This window comes from Sapajus apella, unplaced genomic scaffold, assembly GCF_009761245.1.
Source record: "Sapajus apella isolate SASKATOON/1434 unplaced genomic scaffold, GSC_monkey_1.0 scaffold49, whole genome shotgun sequence".
NCBI classification, from domain to species: Eukaryota; Metazoa; Chordata; class Mammalia; order Primates; family Cebidae; genus Sapajus; species Sapajus apella.
Window position 1 is genome coordinate 7,341,815 of NW_022436989.1, and position 23,345 is coordinate 7,365,159.

Sequence of the window (23,345 nt, forward strand, 5' to 3'; positions counted from 1 at the left end):
TTTTTTTTTTTTTTTTTTTTTTTTTTTTGGTACTTTGGGATATAATCTCAAAGTATAAAATTACTTAATTCATTTTTTTTTCCTGAACCGGTTTTACCTTTGGCCTTGGGAACTCTTTCAGTTGGCTTCTGCCTCTCTTCCACAGGAAAGGCAGATAGGGCAACCCATCGATGCTTTTGTTGCCAGTCCTTGCTTACGCATCAGGGAGCCACAGGTAGAGAGTGTGTGCATCAAGTGAAATGAAGACAATTGCGTTAGCTTTGTGTAAGTGTTTCCACTCTTCTGGTAAGAATGAAATACACATGTATATGTGGGCTATAAAAGACTAATTTTGGAAAACTGTGAATTCTAAATTTTAGTGTTATAGCTGAAAACTCATCATGGTGTATAGGGTCATGTCACACTAGTGATTTTGGTGCAGTACCTAACAACTCATCATGGGCTACAAGGTCATGCAGATTCCCTCCTATGTGTTTTCTTCTAGTAGGTTTCTGGTTTTGCATTTTGCATTTAGGTCTATAATCAGTTGGACTCAATTATTGTGGAAACTATAAGGCCTGTGTATAGGATCAGGTTTTCTTTTTTACATAACAATTGGTTATATTGTATTAAAACAACAAATGATGAGAAACACTATCCTTTCTCTATTGAATTGTTTCTGCTCCTTTGTCTAAGATCAGTTGACTCTGTGGGTCTATATCTGGACTCTATTCTGTTGCACTTACATATTTATCCGTTCTTTTGCCAGTACTCACTGTCTTGATTACTACAGCCTTAAACTAAGTTTTGAAATCAGTGTGGATATTCCAACTTTGTTTTTATCCTTCGTTATTATGTTGGCTATTCTCAATCGTTTTCCTTTTATTTGCACTCCACAATCATTTTTTCAGTATCTATAAAATACCTTTCTGTGATTTTGATTGATATAACATTGAATCTATAGTTCAGTTGTGATGAATTGGCATCTTTAAAACGTTGAGTGTTCCAGTCCATAAACATGGACTCCGTTTTTAAATCTTTTATTTCTTTAATCAGTGTTATGTAGTTTTCCCCACACAGATTGTGTATATATTTTGTTAGATTTATCACTATTTCAAATTGCTGCTATTGTGAATGGTATTGTTAAACTCAAGTTCCAATTGTTGATTTTTGGTAAATAACAGAGCAATTAACTTTTATTTATTGAACTTGTATCCTATAAACTTGATATTCTATCTTTTTTTTTTTTCTTTTTTGAGATGGATTTTTGCTCTAGTCACCCAGACTGGAGTGCAATGGCACCATCTCAGCTCACCACAGCCTTGAAACCTCCCAGATTCAAGCAAGATTCTCCTGCCTCAGCCTCCCCAGTAGCTGGGATTTCAGGCATGTGCCATGGCGCCCAGCTAATTTTGTATTTTCAGTAGAGATGGGGTTTCTCCGTGTTGGCCAGGCTGGTCTCAAACTCCTGACCTCAGGTGATCCACTCGCCTCAGCCTCCCAAATTGCTGGAAGCTCACACCTCCCAAATTACAGGTGTGAGCCACTGTGCCTGGCCCCGATATTCTACCTTTTAAATTTCAGGCATATTTTTGTAGATTCTTTGGGATTTTCTCCATAGACAATTGTATCATCTACAAACAAAGACAATTTAAACTATTTTTTCTTTTCCAATCTATATAACATTTTTTCTTTGCCTTATTGAACTAGCTAGAGCATCTAGTACAGTGCTGAAATGAAGTGTGAAAGAGGACACTCTTGCCTTATTTCTGATGTTAGGGAGAAAGTGTCCAGTTCCTACCATTAGTACTGATGTTACTGTAGTGTTTTTGTAGACGTTTTCATCAAGTTGAGAAAGTTCTCCTCTGACCCTAGATTGCTAAGAGTTTTCTTTTGTCTTTTACATGAATGAGTTTTGGATTTTGTCTAATGATTTTTTTGGCACAAATAGATATGATCATATAAGTTTTTATCTTTAGCTTGTCCTGTGGTGAATTACATTAATTGATTTTCAAATGCTGTATCATGCTTGCATATGTGGAATAAGTCCATTTGGTTGTGGTGTATAATTCTTTTTATTGACTGTTAAATTCCATTTGATAATATGTTAAGAACTTTTGTTTCTATGTCAATAAGAGAAAATGGTCTGTCATTTTTCTTTCTTGTAATGTATTTATCTGGTTTTTGTATTAAGTTAATGCTGGCTTTAGAATAAGCTAGGAAGGGATATCTCTGCTTCAATTTTCTGGAAGACATTGTGCAGAAGTGATATCATCTCTTCCCTAAATGTTTGATAAAATTCACCAGTAAAATTATCTGTGTCCATTGCTTTTTTGAGAGGGAGGTTATTAATTATTGATTCTATCAATAATTTACTAGAAATAGAGCCATTCAGGTGACCCTTTTATCCTATGTAAGTTTTGGTGGTTTGTATCTTTGAAGTAATTTGTCCAATTTTTATCTACGTTATCAAATTTGTGGGCATAGTATTGCTGATAGTGCTCCTTTATTATCTTTCAATTATGTGGATCCTTAATGACCACTCTCTAATTTCTGATATTGGCAATTTGAGTCTTCTTTCTTTTTCACATAGTTTGCCTGGCCAGAACTTTGTCAATTTTGTTGACCTTTTACAAGAACTGGCATTTAATTTTGTTCATTTTTCTCTGTTGTTTTCCTATTCTCCATTTTATTGATTTCTGATGTAATTTTATTATTTCTTTTGTTCTAATTAGTCTATGTTTAAATTGTTCTTCCTTCTTTAGGTTCTCATGTTGCTAAGGTGTAATCTTAGGTTGTTAATTTTGTATCTTTCTCTTTTCTAATAAATGCATTGATGCTTAATAATGCTGTAGAGTCTCTTTAACCACTGCCATTGCTGCAGCCCACCTATTTTGATCAACTGCATTTACATATTAATTTAGTTAAAAATAATTTACAGTTTCTCTTTAGACATTTTCTTTGACCTGTGGGTTACTAAGGATTATGTTGTTTAATTTCCAAATGGTTGGAGACTTTCCAGCTATCTTTCTTTTATGGATTTCTAGGTTAATTCCTTTGTATCTGAGAATATTCTTTGGATGATTTCTGTTCTTTTAGATTTGTTAAGATCTAATTTATGACACAGGATGTGTTTGATCTTGATGAATAGTTCACGTATGCTCTAGAATAATGTTACTCTGCTGTTGTTCGTTAGAGCATTATATAAATGTCACTTTATATTGAGTGATGGATAGCACTTTCCAGGTCAACTATATTCTGAATTCTTGATTTTCGTCTGCTTATTTTGTCTGACAATTAATACAACAGTGGTCTTGAAGTTTGTAACTGTAATAATGGGTTTATTTTTCTATTCACTCCTATATAGTTTTGCCTTATGTATCTTAACATTCTGTTGTTAAGTGCTTACACATTTAGGATTGCAAAGAAAACTGTTCTTCATAATTAATTTATCGTTAAAGAATTGATCTTTTTACATAATGTTTTCCACTATCCCTGATAACCTTGCTTGTTATGAAGTCTGCCTTGTCTTAACTTCATATTGCTTCTGTATTAGCTATTATTTCAAAAGATTTAGAGTAATGTGAGCATGGTCTATCTTTTTCCCTCTCTTCCCCCTCTTTTAACATATATCAGTCTCTATATTTAGTTTATTATATACATGTATAGTCAGGTTTTTTTCTTTTTAATTCACTTGGATGATCTCTGCTTTTTAATTGGTGTATTTAGTCCATTGTATTTAAGGTGACTATTGATATATGTGGATTCTTATTACATATTTGTATGTATTTTGTTCATTGTATTTCAGTGTATTTGGACAAAACATGCATTTTGCCCATTGCGTTTGTTCGTTTGTGTCTTTTCTCCCTCTTCTTTTTCAGCCTTCTCTGGCTTTGAGCAGTTTAAATAATTTCACTTTATCTCCTCTCAGCATATCAATTATACTTGTTTTTTAAAGTTTTTAGTGGTTGTTCTAGAATTTACAATATACATTTTGGCTAATCTAACTCCATGTTCAAATTACGCTATACTGGTTCGTATGCCATGAAGGTACCTTACAACAAAATATTCCCAATTCATTCCTTTATTTCCTTACAACACTGCTGTTGTTCATTTCACTTATTCATACTTCATCATCACCTAATGCTCTGTTACTGTTATTACTTTAAACAAATAGTTATATTTTAGTTAAACTAAGAATAAGAAAAGATTTTGTTTTACCTTTATTTTTTCCCCTGGTGTTCTTTCTTTATATATATATATATACAGATTTCTGACCTCTATGTTTTTTCTCTCCCTGAAGAACTTCTTTTTAACATTTCTTGCAAGGCAGGCCCACTGGTAATGTATTCTTTCAGTTTTTGTTTGTCTGAGAAAATGTTTATTTCTCCTCTACTTTTGAAGGGTAATTTCACTCGATATAAAATTCTAGGTTGGTGAGTTTCCTTCCTTCATCAATTTACGTAAATATTTCACTGCATTCCCTCTTTTGCCTGCATAGTTTCTGATGAGAAATGCCGTGTCATTCCTATTTTTGTTTCTCTATAGGTAAAGATATTTTTCTGGCTTTATTCAAGATTATTTTCTTTGATTTTCTGCGGTTAGAATAAAATCCGTGTAGATTTAGATTTTTTTGTTATTTACTTTTCTTGTTCTCTGAGTGTGGCGTGGCATTTTCATTAATTTTGGAAAGTCTTCAGCCATTATTATTTCAGTATTCCTTCTGCTGCACTGCTTTTTCTCTCCCCCTGGTATTCCAGTTATGTTTCGCTGCACCTTGGATGTCGCCCCGCAGTTCCTGGATGCTTTTGTTGTTGTTCTTTTTGTTTCCCCTTGTTATTTTTTTTCTCTGAATTTCAGTTTCTGAGGTTTCTATTGATTAATCTTCAAGCTCACTGCTCACTGATTCTTTCCTTAGACTTGTGTGGCTTGCTAATGAGCCCAGCAAGGTATTCTTTCTTTCATAGTATTATTTCTAACATTTCATTTTGATTCTTGGTTAGAATCTCTTTCTTAGAATCTTTTGCTCACATTATTTATCTACTCTTGCATGTTTTGCACTTTTTCTATTAGAGTCCTTAACATATTAATTACAATTATTTTAAACTTCCTGTTTGATAATTCCAATTTCCGTGTCATATCCGAATTTGGTTCTCATGATTGTTTTGCCTCTTCACACTGTGTTTTTCTTACTTTTTTGCCTGCCTTGTAATTTCATATTGAAAGCTGAACATGGCTGGGTATGGTGGCTCATGCCTGTAATCCCAGCACTTTGGTAGGCCAAGGCAGGCAGACAGCTTAAGCCAGGAGTTCAAGACCATGCTGGGCAATGTGGTGAGACCCCATCTCTACAAACACAAAAAAATTAGTCAGGTATTGTTGCACATGTCTGTAGTCTCAGCTACTCAGAAGGCTGAGTTGGGAGGACTGCTTGAGCCTGGGACTTGGAGGCTGCAGTGGGATATGATCACACTACCACACTCCAGCTGGACAACAGAGTAAAACCCCTATCTGAGAGAAAAAAAAAAAAAGAGAGACAGAGAGAAGAAAGAAAGCTGAACATCTTGTATTAGGTAATGGGAACTCAGGCCTTTAGTGTGTTAATTTGTGGTTTAGTACTTGGACCGCATTTAGTACTTGGACCATGTTTAATGTTTGCTGTGGCTATAAACGACAGAAGCTTCAAATTCCTCTAGCCCTTTTCTTTTTATTCCTCTGTGACTTTGAGCTCCTTCAAGTACTTCATCTCAGAGAATGTTTGTGTTAGCTGTAATCTGCTATTGTACTATAGCCTATGGGCATGGTGGATAGTTGTTAGGGAATGAGAGAATTATATAATATTTCAATGAAATCTCAGTGTTTCAGAGAGCCTGTCTCTTGGAGCTATGACCTTTGCAAGTGTTGGTATAGATCCGCCGTCTCCACCACCATCTTCCTTTCCCAGCTGCAGCTGTCCCAAACTATTTTGGAGAAACTCTACCACTGTTAATGTTGTTTGCTTTTTCCCCTCCCTTAGGTGAGAGACAAAGTCTAGAGCAGACTGTGGTTAGAGAAATGCTCTTTCCCTAGTGAGAATAACGTCTGACAATGTCTTTACCTTTGGGGTATAGGTCTTTGTTATAGAGAGAGCTCCGGGCGTTTTTCGCAATGAGTGCTTTTCCTCATTCCTCTGGCTCCTCTGCCAAAGCCACGAGGGATCTTTCTTGGATCTTCACCATGAGAATCTGGTGGGATTTGTGGAAGTGTAGCTCATGAAGGCAGTGCCCCATTCCCCACCAACACTATGAGCCCCTCGAGTTCCTCATTGTCAAGCTAGTTCACACTCAGCTTCAAGTTCTTTGTCAAAAGAGCCATTTTCATGTTTCTATCAGTTTATGGACCCAAAAGCTTCTGCTCCAAGTAAGCAGATCTTGGTGATGTCTTAGGATGAGCCTGTCTGTGCAGATTTTGGAATGGAGGTTTTACCTACAATTTCACTTCTCTGAATGGTCCAGGAAAAATAGTTGATTTTCAGTTTGTTCAGTTTTCTTTTGTTGAAAGGATGGATGTCTCAGTTAAAACCAGAAGTCATCATTGCCTTTTTTTTTTTTTTTTTTTGAGATGGAGTTTTGCTCATGTTGCCCAAGCTGGAATGCAATGGTGGGGTCTCGGTTCACTACAACCTCCATCTCCTGGGTTCAAGTGATTCTCCTGACTTAGCTGGGACTACAGGGGTGCGCCACCATACCTGGCTAATATTTGTGTTTTTAGTAGAGATGAGGTTTCACCATGTTGGCCAGGCTGGTCTCGAACTCCTGACCTCAAGTGATCTGCCCACCTCAGCCTCCCAAAGTGCTGGGACAGACAGTGAGCCACCGCACCCAGACCATTGTTGGCTTTTTAAAGCACAGGATACTTCACGGCATTGTGAGTCTCTTGAGGGTAGAGGGAGAGAGATTGTCTTTTACATCTGTGACATACAGTTAAGCACCTAAAAGCAAGCAGACAGTGAATAATTATGTGCTAGATGGATAACAGAGGGTGGATGGATGATGGATGAATGGATGAAGAAATCAGGTTTAATAGGATAAATTAATAAAACCTGATATGAGTAAATAATGGAACAAAGAATTTGGAAAAATAAAAAGGGAATATTTCTATTAATTAATTACATAAGATAAGCATAGGAAACAAATCAAAAGTGAGAGGTGAGAAAATAAGAAAAAAAGAGCATTTTTTGCAGAATTGGAGGGCAATTGAAGGACCATCCTCTTGACCACCAGTCTAAAATCTTTCTATTCCTAGTCTAACCTACCTTTTGTGAAACCTTCCCTGCCAACTTTAAATGTCTTTTCTTTCTCTTATGCTATGTATTAGAAGACTGTGCATTTTAGCTAAAATTCAATGTGACTCCAGTTAAGTTAAATTAAAGCAAAATGCCATTTCTTCCCAGCAAATGAAGAATGAGGAAATAAATAATAATTCCAGGTGGTTAACTACTTTACAGGGATACCAACACGTTTATACCCTTTTGGTAACAGTTTAAATTTTATATATAACATATGTTACATGTATATGTATTATTGATAATAATACCATCTGGAAATGGAACAATATTACATTTAAATAACATAGACATACATAGGCCTGGCACAGTGACTCACACCTGTAATCCCAGCACTTTGGGAGGCCGAGGTGAGCGGATTACCTGAGGTCAGGAGTTTGACACCAGCCTGGCCAACATGGTAAAACCCGGTCTCTACTAAAAATACAAAAATTAGCCAGGCATGGTGGCAGACGCCTGTAATTCCAGCTACTCAGAAGCCTGGGACCAGAGAATCGCTTGAATATGGGAGGCGGAGGTTGCAGTGAGCCGAGATGGTGCCGCTGTACTCCAGCCTGGCGACACAGACTCCATGTAAATAAATAGATAAAATAGCAACACTTAAAAATATGTGCATCTTTTGGCTCCCTTAGTTTGTTTCTGAGAATTTGTGCTATGAAATAATGTAAGATCCTTTTATCCATTTCTGCTCTCATGTTTTTTAGCTTGTTGCAATACCTCGGAAATTAAGTCATGATCAGAGAGCAGACCAAGCAAGTGAACAAACAAAAATGTCCATACTTAACCTAGAGCTTAAAATATTCTCTGGACAAGATTAATAATAAATAAAAAATAGGTAGCTATGTTATATGGTAAGTGGTGATGAGTACTAAATAAAAATGGCTTTTATTAAAGGCAAATGAAAGATATGCAGAGTGTACATTCTGTTTTATACAGTGTAGTCAGGGTTGGTGTCTCTGATGCAGTGGCTTTGGCTAGAATCCAGCTGAAGGAAGGAAGTGGTGTGTTCTGCTCTCTGGAGGAGGGCTCTGAGCATTCCAGGCAGAGAGAACAGCAAAGCCTCAAGGCCTGCACTTCCTTGGTATGTTTGAGGAACAACAGGGAGGTCTGTGAACTAGAGTAGGATGTATAAAGATGAGGAAGGAAATAGGAAAGGAAGACGGAGAACTAACTGGGGTGCCAGATCATATAGGATCTTGTAAGCCTATGACAGAGAACTTGATCTCTATCCTGAGAAATAGGGGAAATGGTTGAGGGCCTTCATAAGAGCAACATGATTTGATGCGTGTTTTAAGATAATCATCATAGCAAAGGGCAAAGTGTGAATGCCACTAGTTTGAATGTTGTGGTGAGTCAGACACAGGATGACACGAGTTTGGACTGGGGTGTCGGAGGTGGTGGAAGTGAGTGGCTGATCAGTGGGCAGATTCTAAGTGTATTCAGCAAAACAGAACCATCAGTGTATGCTTCTGGACTAGATGCAGTGAATGGGAGAAAGACATCAAAGACGATCCAAGCTTTTGGTCCGAGGGATGGAATGAAAGTCACTGGCATTAACTGAGGTGAGAAGGACTGCAAGAAGAGTGAGTTTGAGATGACAGCCACCAATTCAGTGGCTTTCATCTATTCAGTGGCTTTCATATATTCACCACTTTAAACATTTATCATGTCTTTGTGGCAACAACATTCAGAATCTCCTCTTCTAGCGATCCTGAAATACACACTACATGGTTATTTGCTGTAGTCACCCTACTGTGAAATAGAGCACCAAAACTTATTTTTCCTGCCTAAGAGGAATTATGTACCCATTGATCAGACTGCCCCTTCCCCCGCTCCCCTAGAATTTATTTGAATTCTGGAAATAGATCTGTCTCACTACATACTTAATTAAAATAATCCTATGAAACTATATTTTCTTGGGGGCTAATTGATTTTAATTCTTTTTTAATTTTGTTTTTTAAAGAGGAGGTCTTACTCGTGTCACTCAGTGCAGTGGCATGATCATGGCTAACTGCAGCCTCAAACTCCTGGGCTTAAGGCAATTCTCCCACCTCAGTCTCCCAAGTACCTGGGACCACAGACATGCACCACCATGCCGTGCTAAATTTTTTTTTTTTTTTTTTTTTTGACACGGAGTCTCCCTCTCTGTCACCCAGGCTGGAGTACAGTGGCATGATCTCGGCTCACTGCAATCTTCACCTCCTGGGTTCAAGGGATTCTCCTGCCTCAGCCTCCTGAGTAGCTGGGATTATAGGCCCGCACCACCACGCCTGGCTAATTTTTTGTATGTTTAGTAGAGACAGGGTTTCACTGTGTTAGTCAAGATGGTCTGAATCTCCTGACCTCGTGATCCGCCCACCTCGGCCTCCACCCATCTCGGCCTCCTAAAGTGATGGGATTCTGCAGAGGTGAGCCACCGTGCCCAGCTGCCCTGCTAATTTTTAAGAAACTTTTTGTAGAGATGGGTCCTCACTATTCTGTCCAGGCTGGTCTCAAACTGCTAGTTTCAAGCAGTCCTCTCAATTTTCCCTCCCGAAATGCTGATAATACAGGTGTGAGCCACCACGCCCAGCCTGATTTTAATTCTTTAAAAAATCTGATATTTAAATTCTGGCTCATTACACAAAATAGTGAAATTGGCAAGCAAAATGGTGAAAAAAAGAGGGGGATATTGGGGAAGTTGTTAATACTTTTAATAGCTCATCTGAATTTACTCATTATGGATTCTGAACCTGCCTTACTGTGATTGTTATGCAGTAGTTATTTTAATTGCAGTATTTAAAATCAAATTGTTGATGCAAGATTATAGTAATTTTAAAACAGCGAACAGAAAAATGTTGTAGAGAACTTATTTAACAAATTTACCCATATCTAGTTTCCAGTTTAATTTTGAGAAAGATAGTCTCTATCCATTACGTCAATGGAATGCTTGTGTATTAAAATCTAGATATTCCTAGAAGTTACTTATTTTCATATTATTTTCTTTACTAAAACACATACAACATATACACATATGTATACAACATATACACACAGATTTAAAAAATAAAAGTTGTTAGATACCTGTGCTTAAATAAACTAGGATTTTTTTAAATGAGACTGTGCTGTTAAGATTATTCGGAAGTTGCAAACATCAGTCCTGACATCCTGTATGCTTTGCTCAATTCAAGCATTTGTTTCTGCAAAATATAGATAAAAGTACATTCCATCTGGTTTTGTTTGGAGATTTCATAAACACTGTAACTGTTTCTGTAACCAAGGCTGTGGCTTTGAAATTAGACTTACCATTCATCATGGTTCAAATATTAAGGAATAGTGATTTTTAAAAGAGATACCATTAACAGGTATTATGAGAAAAAATTTTGCTTATTCCTCAGAATGGCGTTTGATTTTCAGACAAAATACATTCAGGGCATTTTGGCATGTGGGATGTGCCACTGGCTGATCCCAAAGCATGTGTATATTTTTACAACCAGTTTTTGAAAATGTATAAATAGAACACATGCATAAAACCAGCTCCTATTTGGAATGAACATTCTTTTGCTCTGTGTACACAAAACTCTATACTATAGCAACCCTTGAGCATTGTCAGGATTGAGTTATAAGCAGCTGAAATTAAAATCTGCCCTTATATTTCATATTGGGCTATGTTTTTCTTCTGTGCTAGAATATTGGGACATGGGCAATGGCAAGAATGTCTGAAAAATAAAGAAAAATCAATTTCGCTTTGACACAAAAAGGCAAAATAAGGACGGAGGCTGCTCTGTCACAAGTTATTTATTTATTTATTTATTTATTTATTTATTTATTTATTGAGACGGAGTTTGGCTCTTGTTGCCCAGGCTGGAGTGCAATGGCGCGATCTCAGCTCACCGCAACCGCCTCCTCCCAGGTTCAAGAGATTCTCCTACCTTGACCTCCCGAGTAGCTGGGATTATAGGCATGCACCACCATGCCAAGCTAATTTTTTGTATTTTTAGTAGAGACAACGTTTCTCCATGTTGGGTCAGGCTGGTCTGGAAATCCCAACCTCAGGTGATCTGCCCGCCTCAGCCTCCCAAAGAGCTGTGATTACAAGCACGAGCCACCATGCCCAGCCTAGCAGGTGTTTTGACTGCACACCTTGTCATGGACTCAGCGTTAAAGTCTTTAGGGATCCCCTCCTGCATTTATAGATGCCAACTCTATGAAAGGAAGTGACTTACTCGTGACATGTAGTTACAGACACTAGGATTAGAATTTAAGTCCCGTGACGTGCAGTGGAGCCTTTCACTCATGGTACCCACAGGTGCTTGTTTGGCAGTGTGTGCTCTCTCTGATTTGAAGCAACACATGCTGCAGAAACTCCTCTGCCTATTAAATAGTTAATTCAGTGCCCTGCTTTCTTCTAGCTCATTCAGCCAGATTAACTAACAGAAATTTTGCAAAATGTACACTGAATTTCAGATGGAATGTTGTTTTCACTGTCATTTATTATTGCCCTGGCTCCTGCAGTTGGTATGGTTTCCTCACACTGTGCTTAGATGAAGTAAGCATGATTTTTATCTCATCTGAATACTGTTGTATGCGCCTAACCCATGTATATAGTCTAAGGGTCCTGTTAAAGGATTGACTGATGGAAGTACCTATCTAAATCTGGGGAATGAACGTGCTAATATCATATAGACTGTATAATGTGGATCTGAAACCAGTTATTCACACCAGTGTTACATGGATCATTTTTTTAAATTTCAGCATGATTTTCTATATACAGAGAATGTCTAAGATGTCATAACTGCCATTAGGCAACTAGACTGGTCTACTCTGTGTGTGCAAAAAAATCGTTGACTTATGACTATCTGTTGTTGTCACTGCCAATTGCTTTATTATTTTAATGTTGATTTTTTTGTTTGCCCTGGGAAAATATTATGCTTCCCTAAGAATTCATCTCCATTCTGATTGCTGTCCCTGTGCTCTCTCTGTCTCTGTTACTCTTCTACTCTCAGATTCAGGGTGTCCTCATAACAGTCCTCCTCTAAACCAGGCAGGTTTCTCATTGGCATCTGATATTCATGGTATGGTTCTGTAAACCTAGAGTGCAGAACATGCTGCCTTTGAATATCTGTTGCTATACCTATGATACTTTCTTTGGGACTTTGTTATTGTTCTTTGCTGTAGGGAAAAACATAGATATATTTCAGGGCAGACTCAACTTCAGCACACAAAAGACTCTGGTTTGATCACCTGGGGCATTTAAAATAGATTTAAAATGAAAGTATGTAACGTAACTGGGAAGCCCAGATCAACACTAGCTACTTGTGTTTCCCACTGGCTTTTAGACTACATTAAGTGCTCCTGAATTTGACACTTTGTAAGTATCAACTGATAATAACTCTTATCTTAGGGGCATGTCTGTGGCAGAGTGTGTTTTAAGTGCATTGCACATGTTATCTCAATTGATTCTTACCACTAATCTTTGGTACTAGTATTTTATCAACTTCTGCTCACAGATGAGGACACCAAGGCCCAGAGAATCCAAGTCTCTTGCTCAAGTCACACAGCTAGCAAAGGAGGGACCCAGGTTGTGAACCTAGGCAGGGGCTTGGCATAATCTTGTTCCCTGCTCCTTTTCTGGAAATAATGTTTACTTATATTAATTTCCTATTGCATTACTCAGTGTCGATATAAATTATGGATCTGTTTTTGTTTCTCCCAAATAGAATCTATTTTAGCTTATCTATTCTGTGTCACCATATTATTCCCCTCCATATCCCGAATTATGATTGCTGTTGAGAAAGTGGCACTTGATTTTTCTTACATGAAAATGATGTTTTTTTTAAAAAGATGAAAGCCCAGATACTTCTTTCACTAACTCCTACTATTGAGAAAATAAACTCACTTCAGAAATTTCTAAATATGGTAATAGTCCATTTTTATTTGGTTTTGTCAGAGAATAAAATGTTCTGCATATGAGATTTTTCCACATGACTAATCTTACCTTTCCAAATGCCAGTTCTAAAAAAAAGTATAATATTTTGAAGGGTTTCTAAAATGACCACTTCCAGGTCTTCTTAAACAGAAAATAACAAGTCTGACATATCTTCGTTGTCTGACTCAGAGTTGTCCTGATGAATGCCTGTTATGATCATTAAGTAACTTACCTTTGTCTTCATTTTAGCATCTCTATTTTCCCTTATATAATCGGCTGCCATTTTTTTTCTATTTAGACTTTCTTTTAAAATATTTCTCCCCACATACTAATCATATATATGCCGTGTGTTGGAAAAGAAAATAATTTAATATATGCACATAAATAAGAGTAAGTAACATATGATGGTGATAAAATGTAGGATTCAGTGAAATTTTTAATTATCGTTTTCTTGACCTAAAGGCATTTTTTAATCATTTCAAAATTATGAGCTGCATTTGGAAGAAGAGGAGGCTGCAAGTAGTTGAGCCTCTGGCTAAGGAAAGTATTACTGAGTTTTAAAATTACATTGTAAATATAGAGTACTTTGTGCTGAGGGGCACAAGCTTCTTTTATAAGTACTGTGCACTAACCGATTGCACCACTGGAGTTCCTCAAGCCCCTTTTATACTATGGTTTTCATTCTTAACTTTTTGAAGTCATTGTGGTCAAAAGCAAATTATGCTGTGGATAATTCTCTTTATTATCAGAGGATGTTGATAATTCCATTCCTTTAGAGTTTGGGGTGAAGTCATTGTATGATGGTATCAGGCTTAACAAAGCTGTTCTAGGCTGTTCACCTAATCAGAAGTGTTTGGAGATTAATTTTTGTTTCTCAGTTTGTTCATGGCTTGAATATCCAAACAAAAAATAAACCGGAATTTTTTAGTAGGTTTATTGTTGAACTTTAGCTGTGTGGGTGGAGGAGAGGATAACACATGTATGAGAAGATTAATTAGCGATTATTTTGCCGTGAAGCATGAGGCTGCTGAGCCATCTGGCGAGCCGTTATTGGGAGAGTGATCTTGATAGATTACTCATTAAACTCTTTCAACACTTTGTTCCAAGATTGTCAGTGCTTTTACGGATTCTTATTAAATTAAGGTGGCGCTAAGATTTAGGAGCAGTGGGACCACATGTGTCACCATGTGTGTCCCTAACAATAAACAAGTTGATCTTGAGAATACTCCCCAAGTCCACTCTAAGACCTCTTACTGTCATTTATTGTGGTGATATCACTATTTTGTTTTCTCACAACAAAATAGCTACAACAGCCCACCTCAACAACTTACAACACACAATAATAAGTCTGGGGTTTTTTTTTTATGCAGTGTTAGGTTTTTAATATTTTTGATGTGTCATTTACTAATAAAGGTCCCTGTTCATTGATTCAGCAAATATTGATTCAGTTGCTTTTTTGCCATGGATATGTTGAATGCTGAACTTGTCATCTTAAATGAAAGAGAAAATTCACCCCAACTTTCTGATTTTTTATCTAAGCATTTATCTTGCTTTGGAGCTGTATTTTCTGGAGATCCTGTAATGAACACATAATATCTATTATTGTCTCAGTATCTCTAGATTACTATTTGACCAAAAACCTTAAAACCATTTAATAAGCATTGTTAGAAGGTCGATCCTCTTATCATCAAATCAAATGAAAATAGATATTGTACCTCAAAAAAGGAGGGTGAATTTTGCTAATTCGCTGTAGTTCTCATTTGTAAGCATTTATTAATGTCTGATTATGGTAGTATTACCTACAGAAGCACCTGCCAACATACCCTTTGCACTCTAAAAGTATATAATTTGTAAGTTTCTAGTTAATGAGATGCAGGAGCCAAGAATCTTCTTATGATGCTTCACTTTCTCTTCTCTTGTAGCTTCTCTATATTTACCTTCACTATATTTTTCTAACCTTCATCAACACTTTGACATCCAATTGCTTTTTGTTGTTTCTTGACTTGATTTTAGTCACACTCCCTATGCTTAGAACGCGGAGACTCCTCTTACTGTCCATCTTTCTGGGCATCTCAGTTTTTCCTTCTTGTATCTGTACTCTGCAGATTTCCTTATGTGCCGTAACTTAATTCCTTTTCTGGGAAAGTGTGCTAACACTATCTTCCCAGGCCACAGACTGCTGGAACTAAAATAATCAAGATGGCTATAAGAAGACAGACTTTGAAGTCCTGCAAAGGATGTTACTTGTTGCCCCACCAATATTCCCTGACAGGTGTAAGGAAGTCAGAGATCACCTGCAACCCCCCTAAGCTCTTCTGTGGATCTGGAGATCAAATGGACACCAGGCAGATTAATAAGAGAAAAGCACATACATTTTATTAGTTTTACATGTACATGAGGATCTTCACAAGAGAGTAAAGTCTGAAGAAATGCCCAAAGCAAGACACATCTACACTCGTTAGACAAATAATAAATTTAAGAAAAAAGTGACAGAATAAAGAAAATCTGGCTGCAGGCAGTAAATTTTCTAGCAGAATCACTAGGGGATATATGGGGGGTATAAAACTAGTGGAAAGTAAGGGTTACTTCGTTAAGTTTATTTTTAAATTTTAATTATTTTATTTTATTGTATTGTATTTTTTTGCCACAGAGTCTTGCCCTGTTGCCCAGGTTGGATTGCAATGGTGTGATCTCCACTCACTACAACTTCCACCTCCCAAATTCAAGCGATTCTCGTGCCTCAGCCTCCCAAGTAGCTGGGATTACAGGCACCCACCACCATGCCCAGCTAATTTTTTTTTTTTTTTTTTTAGTAGAGATGGAGCTTCCCACATTGGCCAGGGTAGTCTTGAACTCCTGGCCTCAAGTGATCCATCTGCCTCGGCCTCCCAAAGTGCTGAGATTACAGGCATAAGCCACTGCGCCTAGCCTCATTAAGCTTATTTATTCAGGTTCATTGCAGCCCCCAATTCCCAGTCTCCAGTGGCAAGAGCTATTTTCTTGCCCTGTTAAGGGAGGATACCCCTCCCAGAGGAATCTTTATGGCTTGCTGCATATAGGAAGAGATAAGCCAGCTATCCCTTTCTGAAACCACAATTTCTGCAGTGTTTTCAACTCGAAACAATCAATATATTAGTCTTGGGTATTTTGGGATTGCATGTCCTTCACTCATCCACAGGGGTACCTTGGGACTCAGACTTTAACCGGGTCTCTAAGCATCTGCTCATTTGTTATGAGCCAGCAATCCTAATGGATCCGCTTACCATTTTAATTTTACAGACAGTCAAGAAAAGAAAAAAACAAGCGTAATATGATGATGATGAGCATGGCTATTTTGGACTGTCAGGTTCCCTGACTCACCCTAGTTTTTTAAAATTTTTGTTACATATTTGTCGGGTACAGAGTAATATTTCAACACATGGAATGTGCAATTATCAATTCAAAATAATCAGCATATCATCACCTATCACTTCAAACGTTTGTAATTGTCTTGTGTTGAAAGTATTCACTCAACCTAGTGGAAGGCAAATGTATGGAAGTAGATTCTCTGAAAGTGCTTTGTAGAAAAGTAAAAATTATTTTGTGTGTAAATAATGAAACACAGTAGCTACCATATGCAGCGTATCTTCTAGGATGGAAGCGCGATTCCAATTTCATTACAAGTGTGCTCATGTCATTCTCACATCAATCCTGCCTGGTGGGTTTATGACCTTTATTAATAGATGGAGGAGGCACAGAGAATGAAAGTAACAGAAGACAGTGGGTGTCTTCAAAGTTCTTGTTCTTTTCACAATGACACCCTGGCACCAAAGGTTTAACAAGGATAGGTAGGCATGTTGCTATGAGCAGTGCAGGCTTTGAAAAGACTTTGACTTTGAACTGACAGGATGTGGAAATGATGGAAACACACACACACACACACACACACACACGCACAACTGATGAAAAAAATTGCTCCTTTGTAGAAAAACAACATTCTATACAGAGAGAGACTTGATTGGGAGTTTGGAGATGATGGCTGGAGCACTTAATAACAGCCTTGCAAAGCCAGGGCAAAGAGTGAAGGATGGTTGGCAGGTGTTCTTTATCAGCAAGAACAATGCAGGGAGAGACCAGAGGTAGAAGTTATCAATTCAAATGTTCGCAAGATGCTAGATAACAATTTCAAGGGGCATCATAGTGCCCCACAATAGATAAAAATTTAACGACAAATTTATTAGTTATGTAGGTGTGAGAGGTAGGAGAAGGATGAGATTCTCATGCTTAGCTGTACCATAGGTAGCTGCTTAGTGACTCAGTTCTTACTGAGGTGTAGAAGCCCCCCCTGACTGATGGCTGGAGATACTGATTCATGTAGTCTTGGAACTGCTGTAAGAATCCTAGCTTGTTGTTAATAAAAAAAAAAAAACAGAAATAAATTTATAAATGAATTGTACATAAAGATACATAAACAGATAAATAAATCTAAACTTCTTGGTATTTTCTATATACAGCGAGCCCTTTCTATTTATGACTCCCACATCTGTGGATTTAACCACCCGTGATCAAAAACCCACAGATGTGGGAGGGCAGACCGGGGAACCTGAGCGTCTTTGGAGTTTGGTATCTGTGCGGGTCCTGAAACCAATCCTCTGAGAATACCAGGGGACAACTCCACATATATTTTTATGTCGGAGTAGAAAACTATTTTGCATAGTTTCATATTTTCTAGACGTTAAGTTAGAAAACTGTATGTCATCTCTGCACAAATGCAGTAATAACTGCTGATCAAATTTTATTAACCCTTTTGTGGAAAGAAATTGGTGGCAGCTACCGATAGTATGAGTATTACAGCTTTCCTTCCAGACTATAGTGTTTCCATTGTCAAGTAAATCACTTCTACTCCATACTTGGAACACTGTATAGAATAGTAAAAGCTAGAGCAATCTTTACAATCACCAGTCTGTAGATTCAATAGTGCAGCATACAAGGCCCATCACTGATGCCTTAACATTTCCTGTTAGCATCACAAAATAATGATCTATATCACTAGAAACATTACTGATGGTACTAAATAGCTATGATATGGAGAAGGAGGTGATGCAAGTGAAAACTTTTTTTTTTTTTTTTTTGAAATGGAGTCTCTCCCTGTTACCCAGGCTGGAGTGCAATGGTGCGATCTTGGCTGACTGCAACCTCTACCTTCCAGGTTCAAGCGATTCTCCTGCCTCAGCCTTCCAAGTAGCTGGGACTACAAGCATGTGCCATTAAGCCCAGATAAAATTTTTTTTGTCTTTAGTAGAGATGGAGTTTCACCATGTTGGCCAGGCTGGTCTCGAACTCCTGATGTAGTGATCTGCCCGCCTCGGCCTCCCAAAATGCTGGTATTACAGGTGTGAACCATTGCGCCCAGCCGTGAAAACTTTTTTTAAAAAGTTTAAAGTGCAGTATAAATACCTAAACACAGAGCCAACACATGTCTTCGCAATGAGGGAGACAGATTCTCCAGATTCAGAAAAGCCTTCCCACTGTAGCATTTCTTCACTTTATCTTCTCGTGGGCTGGTTGTCATGGAATGACATTGGTCATGGCAGCTGCTACCAGGAATTAGAACCATCTTAGTATCTCGTGTGAAAGGGCTGAAAAAAGAAGAAAAAGCACAAAGCCAGGTTTTTAGATGCATCCATATTTAATAAAATAGTGTCTAAATATAACACATGTGTAAATCTAATAATATTAGAATTCTGAAACCAAGATTTTTAAAAACACCAGAAAAGTCAGAGGTAGCTGAATTTCTACTATAATGTCTACCAAGGCATTAGCCAGTCCGTATTTGAAGAGCTCAAACAATAGAAAACACATTATTCAAGGTGTTCACTTCTATTTTTATGTTGGTTCCAAGCAGCCAAAGTTCTTTATTACACTGAAGTGAAGCCAAGAATGTGTCTAAAGGAACCACACATAACGTTACATTGTTATAAATGAATACATGTAAAAGGCTTTTTATATGTTCTTTGTTTGTTTCCGTGAAACAGTGGAGGCGCTCCATTTGGGAACGTTAATGGCTGCCCATGGTTACTTCTTCCCAATCTCAGATCACGTCCTCACACTCAAGGATGATGGCACCTTTTACCGGTTTCAAGTAAGTTTAACAGGAATGTTCTTGAACAGTCAACTAGAAGCCTGCATTTTGTTTGCTAGTTAGGTTTCTTTTTAACAGAACTTTTAAAAACTGTGAGCTATTTTACTTTGACTTAGGCTAGTTAGAAACTGATTAATGTTCAACTAGAGACATAAAAAGCAATAAACAGAAAAATGAAGTATGCTTAATCAAGATGATGTGTGATGATGGAAATTCTATTTTATATGAAAAGCTTAAGGGAAATTCAGATAGTGACTTAATGGCATTCAGGAAGACCGGAGAGCCTTCCTCTGTAAGTTGCATTAAGTTACTAGAAAGGGGCCAGGTGCAGTGGCTCATGCCTGTAATCCCAGCACTTTGGTAGGCCAAGGTGTGTGGATCACAAGATCAGGAGTTTGAGACCAGCCCGGCCAACATGGCAAAACCCCGTCTTTACCAAAAATACAAAAAAGTAGCTGGACGTGGTGGAGGGTGCCTGTAATCCCAGCTACTCAGGAGGCTGAGGCAGGAGAATCAATTGAACCCAGGAGGGGGAGGTTGCAGTGAGCCAAGATCACACCATTGCACTCCAGCCTGGGAGACAGTGGGAGACTCCTTCTGAAAAAGAAAAGAAAAGATAAAGGAAGTGGAGAAGTGTAAGTCCATGGCTTATAGTCTGACCCTTGCCTGTGATCCAGACCATCTGCGTCCCAAGTAACTTTTAATGGGAATGCTTGAAGCTCCAAGATAGGATTCAGCTGATTATACAAACTTTCAGCATCCAAGGCTTTTCTACAAGTCTGTGAAGACTGACGTGGTAATATATAGTGTGTGTGCACCTAACTGCAACAGGATACCTCAGATAACTTGCAAACTGATAAGAGTCATTCTAGGTCATTTGCAAATGACAGAGATTCTATCATTCTTTCAGGTAATGATGGTGGACTCTAATTTCAGTCATCGTAAGTGTATTTGACACTTGAGTTCACATTGATTTACCTAAAGTGTAGTCTACATTTCAGTAGGCATTATGGCTCTTTAATAACTGACTAGCAGATTCTAGCCTGCAAAATAAAGGCACATAAAATGCTGAATGTCAAACTCTAACCTATTTCCAACATGGAGGGTTCTCTTCATGGTTCATGGACCATGTTCTCTCCGTGGTCCAACTTTCAGACTTTGGAGGCTTCTTCTCACTTGCTCTAAGTATTATTAAATGCTCTATACCTACGTAAATGACTGAATAGTAATCGGAGTGCCTAAGAGTTGTTTGGGAAAACCGAGAACAAAGAGGAATTATTTTAATCATTTGCTTTAAAAAATCATGTCAAAGATTATTGTCTTCATAGCACAGCCTCACTGCCCTTTCCTTAGGACTCATTTCTCCCAAGGCAAATAATCATAGGACAGTTCCGCACTTAAGAGCTAGGAGGAAATAAAGCTGTCTCCTGAAACAGTGATACTGGCCTAAGTATTCAAGCACGTAGTTCAATTACTTAACTCACAAAATCTTTACATTAATGGAGCTTTATTCTTTAAACAGCTAAACTTAAACTAATGGTAGCTTAAAAGAGCATATTGTTAAAGTAACTTGTGGTCCCAAGGTTAAATTTTTAATAACTAGGAATTATTAGTGATTAGCAAATAAATTGTTTATATGTGACTAATGCTTTCTGATATTTGAAAGAAATCTCTATTCCCAGAAAAAAAAATAGAAAGCAATCAAGGTTTACATGTCTTATTCATGCTCATGGGTCTGAAATGCCACACGAGGCTGGGCACAGTGGCTTATGCCTGTAATCCCAGCACTTTGGGAGGTTAAGGTGGGCTGATCACTTGAAGTTAGGAGTCCAAGACCAGCCTGGCCAACATGGTTAAACCCCATTTCTACTTAAAAAAAAAAAAAAAAAAAAAGAACACACAAAAAATTAGCTGGACCTGGTGATATGTGCCTGTAATCTCAGCTACTCAGGAGGCTGAGGCAAGAGAAGACCTTGAACCTGGGAGGCAGAGGTTGCAGTGAGGAGAGATTGTGCCACTGCACTCCAGCCTAGGAGGCAGAGCAAGACTCTGTCTCAGGGGAAAAAAAAAAATAGCCATATGAAGGAAGGGATCACCATACACACAGGAGAAAAGGAAAGAATGTTTAAAAAGAGCTTTAGAACAATGCAAGGGAATGAGTACAAAGGACTCATGAACTTACATAACTACTAGGGATAGACAGAGTTGTCAAGTTCAGTGTGCTGAGATAGATAGGCAGATATAAAATAAACATTATACGTATGCACATTAAAATTACATTAATGATAAATATTAAACGTTACATATTTTAATGATGCATCCATATTTGAAATAGTGTCTAGATATAACACATTTGTAAATCTAATAATATTAGAATTCTGAAATCAAGATTTTTTAAAACACCAGAAAAGTCAGAAGGAACTGAATTTCTACTATAATGTGTACCAAGGCATTAGCCAGTCCATTTTGAAGAGCTCTAATAATAGAAAACCCAGTATTATTCAAGGTGTTCACCTCTATTTTTATTTTGGTTCCAGGCAGCAAAAGTTCTTTATTATACTGCAGTGAAATTCAACTCCTCGAAAGGATATTTTAAGATCATGAATTAAAATAGAAAACTTGGGATGCCATGTTTACAAATCCTCCAGTAAATGGTTGGGAGTCTAAAGATCATTATGAATCTAGGCCGGGCAAGGTGGCTCACACCTATAATCCCAGCACCTGGGGAGGCCGAGACAGGTGGATCACTAGGTCAAGGGATGGAGACCATCCTGGCCAACATGGCTGGGCATGGTGGTATGCGCCTATAGTCCCAGGTACTCTGGAGGTTGGGGCAGGAGAGCCGCTTGAACCCAGGAGACGGAGGTTTCAGTGAGCTGAGATTGCGCCACTGCACTCCAGCCTGGAGACGGAGCGAGACTCAGTTAAAAAAAAAAAAAAATCTAAAGAGTCTTCAAAGCATAAATCTGAGACAAACAGAAATCTTGATTTCATTGGCATGGCAGTTTATATATTTGTCTCAAATTTGTAGTACATGTCTTAATCGTGATTCTTATAATTTACCGTAAAGTCAAAATTGTCTAATCATCCTCTCTTAGCTAACTGGAATTGAGATCTGCTGTGATTCTTTAGCGCTCTTTTGTGACTCTTAATACATTAGCATATGCTCCAACAGTTAGTGAATAACAGTTGAACAGTTTCAGATGAGTTTCATCCTAGCTAAGGAAGTCAATAGTGAAAAGCCAAGAAGCTCATGCATTAAAATGTCCTAATGTATGGAAAACTATAAAATATGTATTTAAATTCCAAAAAAGTATAAGAGTTTGTTATTCTCCTATATTATCTTTCACTACAAACTAAAACATTTCTTCTTAGAAAAAGTCTTCCAATATTGGTGAAGAATGTTGGCTTAGTGGCATTTCCATATGATATCTCAAGGAAAAAATGCTTCATTCTTTAATTTTACAGTCATTAAATTCTCATGAAGTAAATGATGAAGAATGAAGGAAAATATAAGAATGCAGCTGAGAATATTTTCTGTGCTTTTGAGGAAAAAATATATGTCTGACTGGCCTGACTAGAATAGATATTTTAAGGTTAGATAAATAGATACGCCTGCACACATACCTATACATATACATACATACTCCCCAAAATACAGAAACAACCAAAAGGGAATTGTGCACTCCATAAGAAGCATATCAAAAAGTAACACCCTACGTGAAAGCAAAGTTTTAATTACTTTGTCCCCCTAGGGCTCCCCTAGAATCTGGATTCCATTTTATTTTTAAGAAATCAAATTCTCAAAGCTTCATCTCCCATGGAGTCAAGTGAGATTGGGGTGATGAGGGTGACCCATATAAAGTCTTGCTATTCTCCCTTGTCTAGTGGTTCAATCTTTTTTCTTTCTTCAAAATTCCTATGATGATTTTGTTCTCATGTTCACAAAACTGCTATTAGTAGCCTTCTTTATTTTACTACTATAATTTTCAAGAAAATACGAAGGGTAAGTC

General features: G+C 37.6%; 1 protein-coding gene across 12 annotated transcripts in view; it reads left to right on the forward strand.

The window, feature by feature from the left end:
- Positions 1-23,345, forward strand: part of RGS7 (regulator of G protein signaling 7) — a 533,759-nt gene that overhangs the window by 375,988 nt on the left and 134,426 nt on the right. For 8 of the 12 annotated variants that reach the window (XM_032242236.1, XM_032242238.1, XM_032242239.1 and 5 more), the window contains one exon: positions 19,226-19,332. The exons of 2 other annotated variants lie outside the window; for them this stretch is intronic. In XM_032242236.1, coding sequence (XP_032098127.1) covers positions 19,226-19,332 — 107 coding nt within the window. Of the gene's footprint in view, positions 1-19,225; positions 19,333-23,345 lie in introns of those variants that run through there. 2 more of the 12 variants (XM_032242246.1, XM_032242244.1) reach the window with 2 other exon arrangements.